General features: G+C 45.4%; 1 protein-coding gene across 3 annotated transcripts in view; it reads right to left on the bottom strand.

Moving 5' to 3' along the window:
- Positions 1 to 699: 699 nt before the first annotated feature.
- The window catches only part of LOC140715169 (lactosylceramide alpha-2,3-sialyltransferase-like), a 36,804-nt gene continuing 23,926 nt past the window's right edge, over positions 700 to 13,577 (bottom strand). For all 3 annotated transcript variants that reach the window (XM_073026973.1, XM_073026972.1, XM_073026974.1), the window contains one exon: positions 700 to 2,194. In XM_073026973.1, coding sequence (XP_072883074.1) covers positions 1,952 to 2,194 — 243 coding nt within the window. In that variant the 3' untranslated portion in view covers positions 700 to 1,951. The remainder of the gene's footprint in view (positions 2,195 to 13,577) is intronic.

The following is a 13,577-nucleotide window of genomic DNA, read 5'->3' as shown; positions in this document are numbered from 1 at the left end:
ATGTGCCTCAGTAATTTGCTCTTCCCTCCACACTTTTCCTCAGTTTTGCTGTTGCTTCTTTACTAAGGGGTGACATGATAGCATAGTAGTTAGTGTAATGCTACTGCTACTCCCTGTCACACTACGTGAGTTTCGGCCTAGTGCTCAGCCACTTTCCAAAGCCAACAAACAACACAAAGCAAACAATGGGTGGAGTTACTTGGCACTGGCAGCATTGGCAAGACTTGGAATCCAGCACATCCTTGGACTCTGTTGGTCATTGACCTAAATAAAGACAATCTAGATCTGTTAGAATGAGAATTGACAAGAAGGCAAGTGTGTTAAAATGAGAAACTGTAAATATCCTTGACATCAGGACAGCACTTGAATCAGTGTGGAAATATTGAGTAGGTAAATAATCCATTCCTAGTTGAATGGATGTATCTAGTTATGCCATTATGGAGCCCTTTGCTTTAAGGAATGTTTAAGACCTGGCTTTTATCAAAACTGGTAGGTAGAGTTGACAGCCTAGTTGCAATAAGTTAGATGAAGTTTTATTTGTCATTCAACCACACACAAGAATGCAGCCGAACCAAACTGCATTCTTTCGGAGCCAAGGTGCAAAGCAGAACCAACAGTCACTCACAGCACAAGGTGTGTGTAGCAAAATACAAGACAGTAATGAAACATAAAAATAATAATATAGCCCAAGTTCTTGAGTGTCATGTAAAATGTAATATTTTATTTTATTTAGAAAAGAATTTACAAGTCCTTTCAATCCAGCATATTTTCAGCCATTGTGACTAAGCAACTGATACATGATAATAATCTGGACTTCCCATTTATGGCCCTCAATAAAAAAATCATCTGATTCACCCAACTCTTAATCCTCTTTATTGACACCATGCTTATCTGTGCAGAAGGTCACATTCCTTGTATTAGCTAGCAGAATACATTTATTCGCCTCCGTTTGCAGCCATGAGTTTTAAATTAACTACATATTTCTTCTGCACAATCCAAACCTTACACATTAAATCCATAACACATGGTCTCCTGCAAATGTCAGTTTTAATTAAAATTGCTGGTTCATTTCCTAGTTGCTGTTTAATCATACTCCCTTTACTTTCAGTGCTGTTGGCCCTAAGGTACTGTATAACAGCAGCCTCACTGTTGATCAATTAAGGTTATGTAGCTGTTTTCTCCTTAAATCTGAGTTATAATCTGAAAATAAGTGCAAAAAGAAGACACCTATGGCTGCTCCCAAGCCCAGCTACAAAAGGAGAAGAGTTGGGTGTGGGGGAGAGCAACCCCATTTCGTAAAACCCAGAGCTATGGAAACGCTAACAGAAGATCTGAAGACCTCATCCTTGAGAGAGGAAGGATCGTCACCTAGAAGACACAAAACAGGTTCTACCTGGAGACAATTTGAAAGATTGGCCTAGGACAGAGGGATTCAGTGAGCTGTTTTCAGCAGCCTATGCCCCAGTAGGGGTGATGGGTTTAAGAAGGAGAACACGCCTATTGCGATTTCTCTTCAGTTCAGGTTTTGACACAATTCTGAGATGTTGATTTTGTGATGTTAAATACATTTTCAATTCTTTCCCCAACAAGCAAATATAAAACTGCAGACGCTGGAACTCTGAAATAAAAACAGTGAACACCGGAGGTGCTCAGCCAATCAGAAAATGTCTGCGGAGAGAAAAAAAAACAACTATCACTTCAGTTCAATGAATTTGAGTTAAGATACTGACTTGAATTTATAACCAGTGTAAATAGAGAGGAGAGGGGTTCAAGGGTCACTCTTGCTCTCTCCTGCACTCACTTCTCTTGATCTACTGCGCTCTCTCTCTCTCTCTGTTTATCTTCTGCTCTCTCTTCTCACTACCCCACACTCTCCCCCCTGTCCTCCGTGGCTTTCTCCCTCATTCTCCAGAAGCTGTCTGACCCGTTTCCAGAATTTGAAGATGCCTTCCTACCAGCTGATCCCACCTGTGAGGTCATTGACCACATTTCCTTTCACTAAAGAGGCCAAGAAGAGCTTCTCCTTGTTCACGTTGTGCACAGCCTGGGAATTCATTGCATCCATTCCGATGGCTTCATAGTAGTGCAAGGGAAGATTGGGGTGGTGCATATCATAGCCAAATCCAGCGAGGTTAACCTCATCACATAGAAGCAAAGCAGTCATGACAGATGTCATTCCCAACGTTGGAATCACCTGAGCAAAAAAAAAGAGGAAGTCAAGAAAATTACACAGCGATGAAACAATTGTAGCTATCACAGAATCTGCAGATTCTCCAGGATCAGCCATGTAATGTTATGTGAAAAGCTAAGAAAATCTGCAGGTGCATCGCACGCAAAATGCTGGAGGAGCTCGGCACGTCAGGCGCCATCTATGGCGGAGGAACAGCAGTTGACGTTTTGGGCCGAGACCCTTCAGCAGGACCGGAAAGGAAGTGAGCGGAAGCCAGAATAAGAAGCTGGGGGAGGGGTAAGAGTACAAGCTGGCAGGTGAGGGGAAAAGTTTGTGGGGGGGGGGGGAAGGTGGTAGGTGACAGAAGAGATAAAGGGCTGAAGAAGGAGGAGGAATCTGACAGAGAGGACGGTGGGCCAGAAGGAGATGGCGGGCAGGTGAGGGGAAAGAGAAGAGGTGAGAAGGAAATCAGAATGGGGAATAAATCAAGAAGGAAGGGGGAAGTTGGAGAAATCAATATTCCTGCCATCAGGTTGGAGGCTATGCAGATGGAATACAAGGTGTTGCTCCTCCAACCTAAGTGTGACCTCACTGTTGTAGTGGAGGAGGCTACGGACCCACACGTCGGAATTGAAGTGAGTGGCCAGCGAGAAATCCTGCCTTTTGTGGCGGCTGAGCAAGAGTACCTGACAATGAGTACTCCTCTCCCCGGCTACATCGGAACATGACAATGAGAAGAGTTATCATTCAATACAACTCCTCTGCAACTTGAGGAAATGTCATCTGGGAAGGATGGCTGGACTAATTAAAAAGCAGGGCAGTGGAACTAATTGAATAATTCAATTATAAAGAGGTCAACACAAGTCAGTGACTACATAGAACAGTGCAGCACAGTACGAGCACCTCAGCCCACAATATTGTGTAGAGCTTTTTAATGTATTTCAACATCAATTTAAACTTCCCCATGTGCCTATCTAGAGTCTCTTAAATGCCTCTAATGCATATGCCTCTTCCACCACCCCTGGCAGGGTGTTCCACTCACCTACTTCTCTGTTGGAAAGAACTTGGCCACTGACATCTCATCCCCATTATCCTTTCCTCCAAACACCTTAAAGTCGTGCCCTTTGTATTAGCCATTTTCAGAAAGTCTCCGGCTGTCCACTTGATCTATGCCACTCGTACACCACTATCCAGTCACCTCTCATCCTCCTTTGCTCCAGAGGGGAAAGCACTTGCTTGCTCAGCCTTTCTCATAAGACATGCCCTCTGGTTCAGGCAGCATCCTGATAAATCTGGTGGAGCATTCTCGATGGGCCAAATGGCCAGTTTCTGCTCCAATGTCCATTGGTCTAAATCTTCTCTGCATCCCTCTCTAAAGGCTCTACGTGCCTTTTGTAATGAGGCAACCAGAACTGAGCATTTACAGTTATTTTATGTGTGTGTGTATGTACTGTATGGGCAAGTACTCCAAGTAGCAACCCCTCTCCGCAGTGGCTAAATAAATGGGCTGCTCCTCCTGAGGCTTAACTCCGCCATGGACAATCCCAAGCCTGGCTGCAAAAGGACAAGGGCAAGGCATGGGGCTAGCAACCCCATCACTTAACCCAGAGTTACAGAAACACCAACTGACACTCCAAAGACCTCATCCCTGGGAGAGGACTGATCGTCACCTGGAAGACACATGATGAAGTCATGTGATGAAAGCAAATGCCACAGGGGCTGATCAACTTTCAACCCAGGACAGAGGACTCTGAGCTGCTGTCAGCAGACAATGCCCCAATAGGGGTGATGGGCTTTAAGAAGAAGATCTTCAGGCTTGCACTAACAACATTGCCGAACTCCATGATGTGGTACAGCACGATAGTGCTGGTGAAACATGGTGACACGTTGCAGGTTGCTTACAAAACTTGTAATTATACTTTTGAATTAGTCTCACTGCGTGTCAGGACACTGGAGCAGGGATCCAATCACAGACCCCGTACTGTGCACACAGGGATATTAATTAAGTAACAAATCCCAAAGTGCAAACAAAGTCGGCATCAAAGTTCAGGCAGAGATCAAAACATCTGGAGAAATCCAAAAACCAGAATTGGGAAACAGGCAGAGTATAGATATGGATGCTGGAAAGGCTCAGGAAAACTCACTGGCACAATCTGGCAACAAGCAGGTGAAAACACAGGACTGAAATACACTGAGCAATAAACAGAGAGGCAGATGATAGGTGGAGCACAATGAGACACAGGTGGCAGCAATACAGGTAATAATGAGAAACAGGTGAGAGACAGAGTACTCAGTAACACAGGGGCCGGAGCGGGGACAGGAGCACATGGCAATACAAAACCACAGACTGACAGCTCGGGGGAAACACACAAAAAGACAGTTCAACTGGAGGAACTGACACTGTGATCTGCAATCTGTAATTTTCCTTTAAGCAGTGTACTTTTGAACCATCTTAATGAACTAGCAATTTCACAACCTTTTGAATAACTCAGCAGACTTAACTCTCAAGAATGCAGGTACAGCACCTTTAAATAGACAAAGGAAAATTGCCATGGCTGAAAGAGAGGGAGGAAGGGAGACTCTGAGCCAGACTAAAATGAAGGAGTATTAAACTTCCTGTAGCCCGCATCTTGTTAGCAGATGTACAGTTGCTGGAGAGCGAGACTGAGGACCTAAGGGCAAGATTGCTGCATCGGAGGGAAATGAGGAATTGCTGTGTTCTGTATTTCACAGAGACGTGGCTCACTCTAAACATGACAGACATGCCAGTCAAACCCAAGGGCTTCTCAATACACAGGATGGACTGGACTGCAGATTCAGAGAAGGCTAAAGGTGGGGCATCTGTGTTTCATGACAAGCTCCTTGTGGTACTCAGACGCTGCGGTATTGATGCACTCTTGTTCCCCGATTAAGTGCTGACCATTTTACTACCAAGAGAATTCTCCTCTGTGATCCTGACCACAGCTTACATACCGCCAAAGCCCACGTTACACCGGCAATCAAGGTACTGAGTGCCACTATCAGCAAACAAGAAACAGCCTACTCTAACACTTTTCAAATCATTGTCGGGGACTCCAGTCAGGGACATTTGAAGAAACACCTGCCCAGTTATCTTCAACATATGACCTGCAGCACCAGGGGTCCCAACACACTTGACCACAACTATACTATAGTTAGGAATGGCAGCCTAATTCCCTGCCTAGACTGCACTTTGGAAAATCTGACCAGCTGGTTGTCTTCTGCCTGCACACAGACAGGGGCTAGAAGATAAAGGCTCCAGCAGTACGGACAGTGAAGAGGTGGTCACAGAAGGCAGAGGAGCAACTATGGGGATTGCTCTGAGTTGGTGGTCAGGGCCGCGTTCAAAGACTCGGAGGACCTGAACGACTTGACGGTGCCACGGACTTTATAGAAACAGTCGGGCACAAGTGTACCTCCACAAAATCATTCAGAGATTTCCCCAATCTGAAGTCCCGCATCTACCTTGAGATCACGCAAGCTGCCGAGGGCTAGATCAACGGCATTCAGGACTAGCGACCGAGTAAAGTACAGGAGATTCAGGTACAGTCTCCGGAAAATCATCTCACAGGTGGTGCCAACTGCAGGCCAAACCTGAATCACTGAAGGGTGCCCGACTGCTGTGGCAGGTCACCTCCTGCAAAGTGAAACCAAGCCACACAGATGACAACGAGGTTTCGCTCCCAGATGAGCTCAATGCCCTCTCTGCTCACTTCCACCATGAAAGCACGGATGCACCTTCATGAGCGCCCACAGCCCCTGATGACCCTGTGGTTCCCGTCTCTGAGGGCCAGCGTGAGAGCACCTTCAAGATGGTGAACCCACGGGAAGCACCCAGTCCAGACGGGGCACCCGGCCAAGTACAAAAGACCGATGATGATCAAGAGGCTGGAATGTTCACCTCTCTCTGCAGCCTCTCACTTCGGCAGTCTGAGGGACCCATCTGCTTCAAGCAGGCTTCAATTATGCCGGTGCTTAAGAAGGACGTGGAAACCTGCCTCAATAACTATCCGCCAGCGATAGTTACATCTACTGTGATGAAGTGCTTTAAGAGGCTGCTGATGAAACATATCGATTCCTGCCCGAGAAGTGACTTGGATCTGCTCCAGTTTGCCTACCATCACAACAGATCAACAGCAGATGCCACTTAATTGGTTCTTCATTCAGCCCTGGAGCATCTGGACAGTGAAGATGTATAGATCTGGATGTTCTTCATTCACTACAATTCAGTATTCAATGCTATCAGCCGCTCAAAACTAATCAATAAGTTCCAAGACCCAGGCCACAGTACCGCCTTGTGCAACTGGATCCTCAGTTGCAGACCCCAGTCAGTTTGGATTGGCAAATTCTTCTCCACAATCAGCACACGTGCACCACAAGGCTGTCGGACTAATCTCCGCCCTACTCACTTTCCTGATGACACCACTGTTGTTGGCCAAATCGAAGGAGGTGATGAACCAGCATATTGGCTGAGTGGTGCCAGAACAACACCCTCTCGATCAAAGTCAGCAAGACCAAGGAGCTGATTGGTGACTTCAGGAGCAGGAAACCAGAGGTCCTCACTGGGGGAATCAGATGTGGAGAGGTTCAGCAACTTTAAATTCCTCAGTGTTACCATTTCAGCGGATCAATCCTGGGTCCAGCAGGTAAGTGCCATTACCATAATACCATAAGACAAAGGAACAGGATTGGGCCATTCAGCCCATCGAGTCTGCTCCGCCATTCCATCATGGTTGATTTTTTATTCCTCTCACCCCCATTTTCTTGCCTTCTCCCTGCAACCTTTGACGCCCTGAGTATTCAAGAACCCATCGACAACTGCCTTAAATATACCCAATGTCTTGGCCTGCACAGCCACATATGGTAATGAATGCCACAGATTTGCCGCCTTCTGCTTAAAGAACTGTTTGCTCACCTTTGTTCTAAATGGCTGTCCCTCACTTCCAAGGCTGTGCACTCTGGTCCTAGATGTTTTGTACCTCCAGAAACTAATCAAAAGGAAAAGCACAGGAGCCGGGATGAACTTGTCTAATTAGCTTTCCTTATGACATGGTGGTGTAATGTCGTATGCCATTCCCAATCAGCACTTCCTACATATAACCCATAATGAATTATATAAACAGACAAAGAATGCTTAATCAAATAATATATTTACAATATTACACACATGTTACTGAAATACTAAATACACTACACTTCTCCTTGCTTAGCTATAAACTCCAGCTCAATATAGAGTGCATCTCAACTCAAATTTGTAATGTATTGCTTTCTAGTCACATTTTGGCCTAAAGATTTAATCACTGTGGAGGATTTCTTACTCTTGTGAGAGAAAGTCGCAAGGTGGGTCACTCTGCTTGGCAGGTGAGACTTGTGACTGTGAAACCATCTCAGGTTTAGGGGCCTCCTCTGCGGTGGTTGTAGGAGCTGACCCAGGCACTGCAAAAGTGGTTCTTACAGCTCTGGACATCTTTCTTCTTTAACAATTGACTCTGCTCTTCTCAATGTGGCGTCTCCCAATGCTATCTGACACAATCTTAACTGTGTAGGACAGTGTTTCACTTCCCAAGTGTTACGCCTGTGGCCCCCTCCTTTTTGAGAATCGCAGGATCGCTATTGATTCGGGTCGGGAGACCCAGGAAATGAGAGAGAGAGACACGCAGATTCCTCAATGTTTGGAATGTGTCCTGGGCCTCCGAGAGACAAAGCCCCTCAAACACACCAGATCTCTTGGAGACGGAATTGTGTATTGAGTACTGTACGATTCATCGAAGCCCCCAGGCAATGAACCGAGGGGGGTTGGTGGAGGGCTGGCATCATTCCACCCTGACTGACATCTGAGACCCTGTGAATCAGGATAAAAGAGGGTCTGAGGGAACAGCCCCTCAGACGCACCAGAAGAAACGCTAGAAATCCTGTAACAGCGTAATAGCGAATAGTGGAAACAGCCCACGTGCATCCTTTTCCATTTGCCTCGGAATTGGTGGGTCTTGCCACGGAAGAACGGTTTTAGCTAACAACAAAGGAAAATTCAGCCCCCGCCATGTACAGAACCGTGTCTGTGAGAGAGGGAGATACCCCAGTTCCAGTACGGATCTGGAGAGACACGGGCGCTGAACTATCATTGATCAGCAGTAAGGTACTAGATTTTGGTCGCAAGACGGGAATGGTAGCTGTGAAAGGAATAGGAAAAGGGACGGAAATGGTGCCCTTGCATAGGATCATTATGGATTGTGAGCTGGTATCTGGACCAGTTGAAATGGGGGTGCGATCAGAATTCCCAAGAACTGATGCAGACATCCTTCTTGGTAACGATTTAGCCAGTGGTAAGGTTTGGTCAGCAATGACGCTGACGAGCCGGCCGGTGAGCATTGCGGTCCCGCCCCTAGATTCCAAGATCTATCCCGCATGCGCGGTCACTCGCAGCATGTCGAGAAAGGCAGCTGAGTCAGAGAGCAGTTTAAATCAGGCCAGTATCGATTTGGCTGAGACGTTTTTACCGACCCTGTACCAAGAGGGGGGGAAAACGGGGAATAGGAAAGTGAAAGAGAGTAAGGGAGAGGGGGTAGACCTGCCCTTAGCAAGGAGAAAAGTTCTAGAGGCACAAAATAAAGATGAGAAACAGATAGAGCTGTTAAAAGGTCCAGAGTTGGACATGGATGATCTGTCTGGTTTGGCAGAATTGTTTGAAGAAGTTGAAAATTCTAAAGGTGTTCCCGATAAAGAAATGAGGGCAGTCCTAGATGAAAAGGATGCCATTACCTTGAAGAAGTCTGCTGGGTTGGCAGATGAGGTTGTTTCAGCCCGCGGGGTTGAGTTTACTCCGGAAGGGAGTTGCCCAGAGAGTAGCTGGGAGAATCAGGGGAATTTAGAATTTGGACCGGGTATGGGTATTGAAAGCCTGGAAGAGGCAAATGTCCCGTTTGAGTGTGTCCAAGATGTGGATGCACGTGGTACTGAACCTAGTAATGGAGCTCAGAAAAAGTCTGAGGTATTTGATTCAGTTAAAAAGGAATGCAGTCCTTGTGGGTCAGATGGACTTGGTTCAGTGAAGAAAGGGTTAACCTTGTTAATAGTGGGAAGTGAGAGTTCCCAGGTGTTTGTGCTCGAAGGTGTGTTAAAAGTTAGTGGGGAGATGAATATTATTATTGAAGGAAAATGGAAATATGTAGTTCCCAAATTGAATGAAGAAAATTTAAAGGCTGGACTGATATCAAAGGCAGCAACCAGGCTACAGAGACAATGGCGTGGTACCACAAGGCCTGTGAATCAATTACAGATTGAGTTGGAAGGTAACGGGGCCCCACACACTATTGTTATTCCAGAGTGTGGTGTGAAAAGGCAGAATTTGAAATGCGGTTTGAACAAAGAGGTTGAACTGAAAATTAATAGCCTGAAGGGTCCTGGAGAGAAAACTAGCAACTTGCGTAAAATTAAAGAATTGGGTGGAAATTCAGAAGATGATCTAAGTTTGGAACACATTGTTGATAAAATAACTCCTATAGAAGGAGCGGACGAAAGCCTATTCCGCCAGGGTGCGCGAGCTCCCCATGTGGGAATTAACCGGAAAAGAGGTGAGGGTTAATGGGGACGCCATTTTTAAAATGGCTGTAGTGTTCTCGCTCAGATGTAAGGGAACTCTGAACTAAACACCGAGGTAAACCGTAGTCAATGAAAACAGGATCGCAGTAAGATTAACTGTTTACTGTTCACTCTTCCACATTAACGTATGGTGAAAACTGTTGATAAAACAATACAAAATGTATACAGTATTTGTTTCCTTCTTGATATCACATTTACATTGTAAATACTTGCAAAAGTAAAACTACAACAACTACATTACATTAAAGTGCAACATACAGTCAGAATCTACCTACGCCATTGACTGCTTTAAATACACTTCAACACAAACTATCCGCAACTCTTTAACTAACGAAAACATAAACCTTATCAACCGTCATTACTTTTAACAGAATCAGCGTTAACATTTTAATTCAACATATTGATTATCTCATGAACTTACGGCGTTGCTTCACTGATGTTTCTAGTGCGTAGAAAGAAAACTTTTCTCGCGCTGATCCTGCACATGTGAGCCCCCTCCTTCCCGTTTCTCCAAACCGGTATTTTCCCACAAGACGCGGCGAAACCGGGTGTGACGTCATCGCATGCCGCGATATATCACAGACAACGAATTTACTTTAAACAATCCTAACTTTAACTAAAAAATGCTAACAAACGAATTACTAAAGCGAAAATATTATAAACTAAACAAATGCCATAAAGGCAACACAATGGCAGAAGCCGGTTTTACGGGATTTTGACAAAGCATGTGAATAATAAAGACAACCCCCATGGAAGCCTGACTGTTAAGTTTGAAAGTAACATAAAGATTAGTATTTGCATGAACTTTTGTAGTATACACGTAAGCTAAGATCACAACTCTTTAGTTTTTGTTTGCTGAAGGAAAGAAAAAAAAAGGGTGGTTAATAAATTGGAGTCTGATGCTACAAGACTTTAGTAAGGTACAAGATGTTAAGATATTAAAGGAAGTGACAATGTAATCTGTAACTGTTTAGGTGCTGAATTGAATGTATAACTGTATTACTCTGTAGAGAAAAAAAACCTGTATTGTGTTAGATTCTAAAATCCTGTAAGACTGTATTACTTCGTTTTTACCGATGGTAAAAACGCATTGAAGAAAGGGAGTGTTATGCCTGTGCCCCAACTCTGAGGGGCTGAAGGGTACAAAGTAGCCCCCTCCTTTTTGAGAATCGCAGATTGCTATTAATTCAGGTCAGGAGACCCAGGAAATGAGAGAAAGACACGCAGAATCCACAAGGGGTTTGGAATGTCCTGGCCCCTCAGCGATACAAAGCCACGGGAAACGGCCATTGTCTCTTGGAGACGGAATTGTGTACTGAGCACTGTGCTATTCATTGAAGCCCTCAAGGAATGAGCAACGTGGGCTGGTTGGGGGATGGCATCATCCCAACCTGATTGACATCTGAGACCCCGTGAGTAAGGATAAAAGAGGGTCTGGGGAACAACCCCTTCAGACGCACCAGGAGAAACGCTAGAAATCCCGTGACAGCATAATAGCGACAGCCGGTGGAAAGCCCATGTGCGTCCTTTTCCATTTGCCTCGGAATTGGTGGGCCTCACCACGGAAGAACAGCTTTAGTTAAAAAAGAGAAACCAGCCCCAACGACATCATAAAAAGGAAAACGGGCAAGTTCTAAAAATCCGTCTCTCTCTCTCTCCAACCAAAAGCTGCAGCCTGAATGAACTTGAGTGACTTTTATATTTCCATCGGACAATACATTATCCCCTAGACAACGATAGAGCTATTTCTTATTGATTATTATTATACCCGCGCTTTTAGATTTAGTATTGATGATGTATATTATCTGTATGTTTGCATTGATATTATTTTTGTGTATTTTTATCAATAAATACTGTTAAAAATAGTACCATCAGACTTCAACGGACCTCCCTATCTTTGCTGGTAAGTGACCCAGTTACGGGGTACGTAACACACTAAAGAAAAGCTATGTAGACAAGTTCATCCCGGCTCCTGTGATTTTCCTTTGAGTAGTTTCTGGAGTTACAAAACATCTAGGACCAAGGGCACAGCCTTAGAATTGAGGGATGTCCAGTTAGAACAAAGGTGAGGAAACATTAACCAGAGGGTGAAGAATCTGTGGAATTCTTTGCTGTAGATAGCTGAGCTGGTCAAGTCTTTGGGTCTATTTAAGGCGGAGGTTGATAGGTTCTTAGCCAGTTCTTGAGAAGAAGCTTTACAACACGTCAACAGTGTGCGAAGCTGTAGTGGAGGCCATTGGGAGCACTTCTGGTCACTTTGTAGCTACATCCTCTACGAACAAGAAATTTGTGCCCATGAATGGTCCAGCAAAGTCCGCATGAATCCTCTGTTCGGGCAATGTAGGCCACTCCCAGGGATGGAGAGGTGCTGCTCTTGACATCTTCTGGACATTCTGGCATCCCAAACAGTGCACGGTAAGCTGCTCGATCTGCTGAACTATCCCAGGCCACCAGACAAAGCTACAAGCCAACACTTTCATTTTGACCGCGCCTAGATGACTGGCATGTAGCTCATCCGACACTTTAGTTCTCAGCTTGGATGGTACCACAACCCTCAATCCCCACATAAGGTAAACCCCATCAAGGGCAAGTTCATCCTGGTGCTGGTAAAAAATGGAGGAACTGGAATTTCTGCTGCACACTCCAGCCATCATGAGTTGCCATGTAGAGCCGAGACAGTGTTGAGTCTTTTCTGATTTCCCTTTGGATCATCTCTGCTGCAATAAGGAGATTTTTAATTTGCATTAGGGAGAAAATTTCAAGAGGAGTTTCCTCTTTTGTAGATGATTAAGGTTTTTCCATTTCCAAGGGTAAATGGGACAATCCATCACCATTCCCATGAGTAGTTGTCTCTTGAATTCAGTCTTGAAATTGTGTCCGCCAAGAAACAGAGCCCACCTCTGCATTTGTGCAGAGTGAAACACCCTTCTGCGGGTTAAAAATGGGCACTGGTGGTTGATGATCAGTAATGTGGGTAAACTCTCTCCCATTGGTTGAAACATTTTACATCCCAAACTGGACAAGGCCCCCTGTCAATCTGTGCGTAATGTTTCTCTGCAGCAGTAAGGGATCGTGATGCAAAGGCTATTGGGAGTTTTCTTTCACCACTCATAACATGTGACATGACTGCACCTATACCATAAGGAGAGGTGTCACAGACAAACCTCATTGGACGATGTGGATCATAATGTATGAATACAGTGTCTGATGTCACCATTTCTTTTGCCCTTTGGAAAGCCATCTCACTGTGTTTTCTCCGTAACTTCGGCCACCTCCAAGGGGATCCCACTACCAAGCACGTCTTTCCCTCCCCTCCTCTTTCTGCTTTCCGCAGGGATCGCTCCCTATGTGACTCACTTGTCCATTTGTTCCCCCACCCCATCCCTTCCCACCGATATCCCTCCTGGCACTTATCCTTGTAAGCGGAACAAGTGCTACACCTGCCCTTACACTTCCTCCCTCACCACCATTCAGGGCCCCAGACAGTCCTTCCAGGTGAGGCGACACTTCACCTGTGAGTCGGCTGGTGTGGTATACTGCGTCCGGTGCTCCCTGTGCGGCCTTTTACATATTGGTGAGACCCAACGCAGACTGGGAGACTGTTTCGCTGAACACCTATGTTCTGTCCGCCAGAGAAAGCAGGATCTCCCAGTGGCCACATATTTTAATTCCATATCCCATTCCCATTCTGATATGTCTATCCATGGCCTCCTCTAGTGTCAAGATGAAGCCACACTCAGGTTGGAGGAACAACACCTTATATTCTGTCTGGGTAGCCTCCAACCTGATG

The sequence above is a fragment of the Hemitrygon akajei genome, chromosome 23 (assembly GCF_048418815.1).
Source record: "Hemitrygon akajei chromosome 23, sHemAka1.3, whole genome shotgun sequence".
NCBI classification, from domain to species: domain Eukaryota; kingdom Metazoa; phylum Chordata; class Chondrichthyes; order Myliobatiformes; family Dasyatidae; genus Hemitrygon; species Hemitrygon akajei.
Note: the sequence above shows the minus strand (reverse complement) of the source record. Positions and strands in the feature narration are given on the sequence as shown.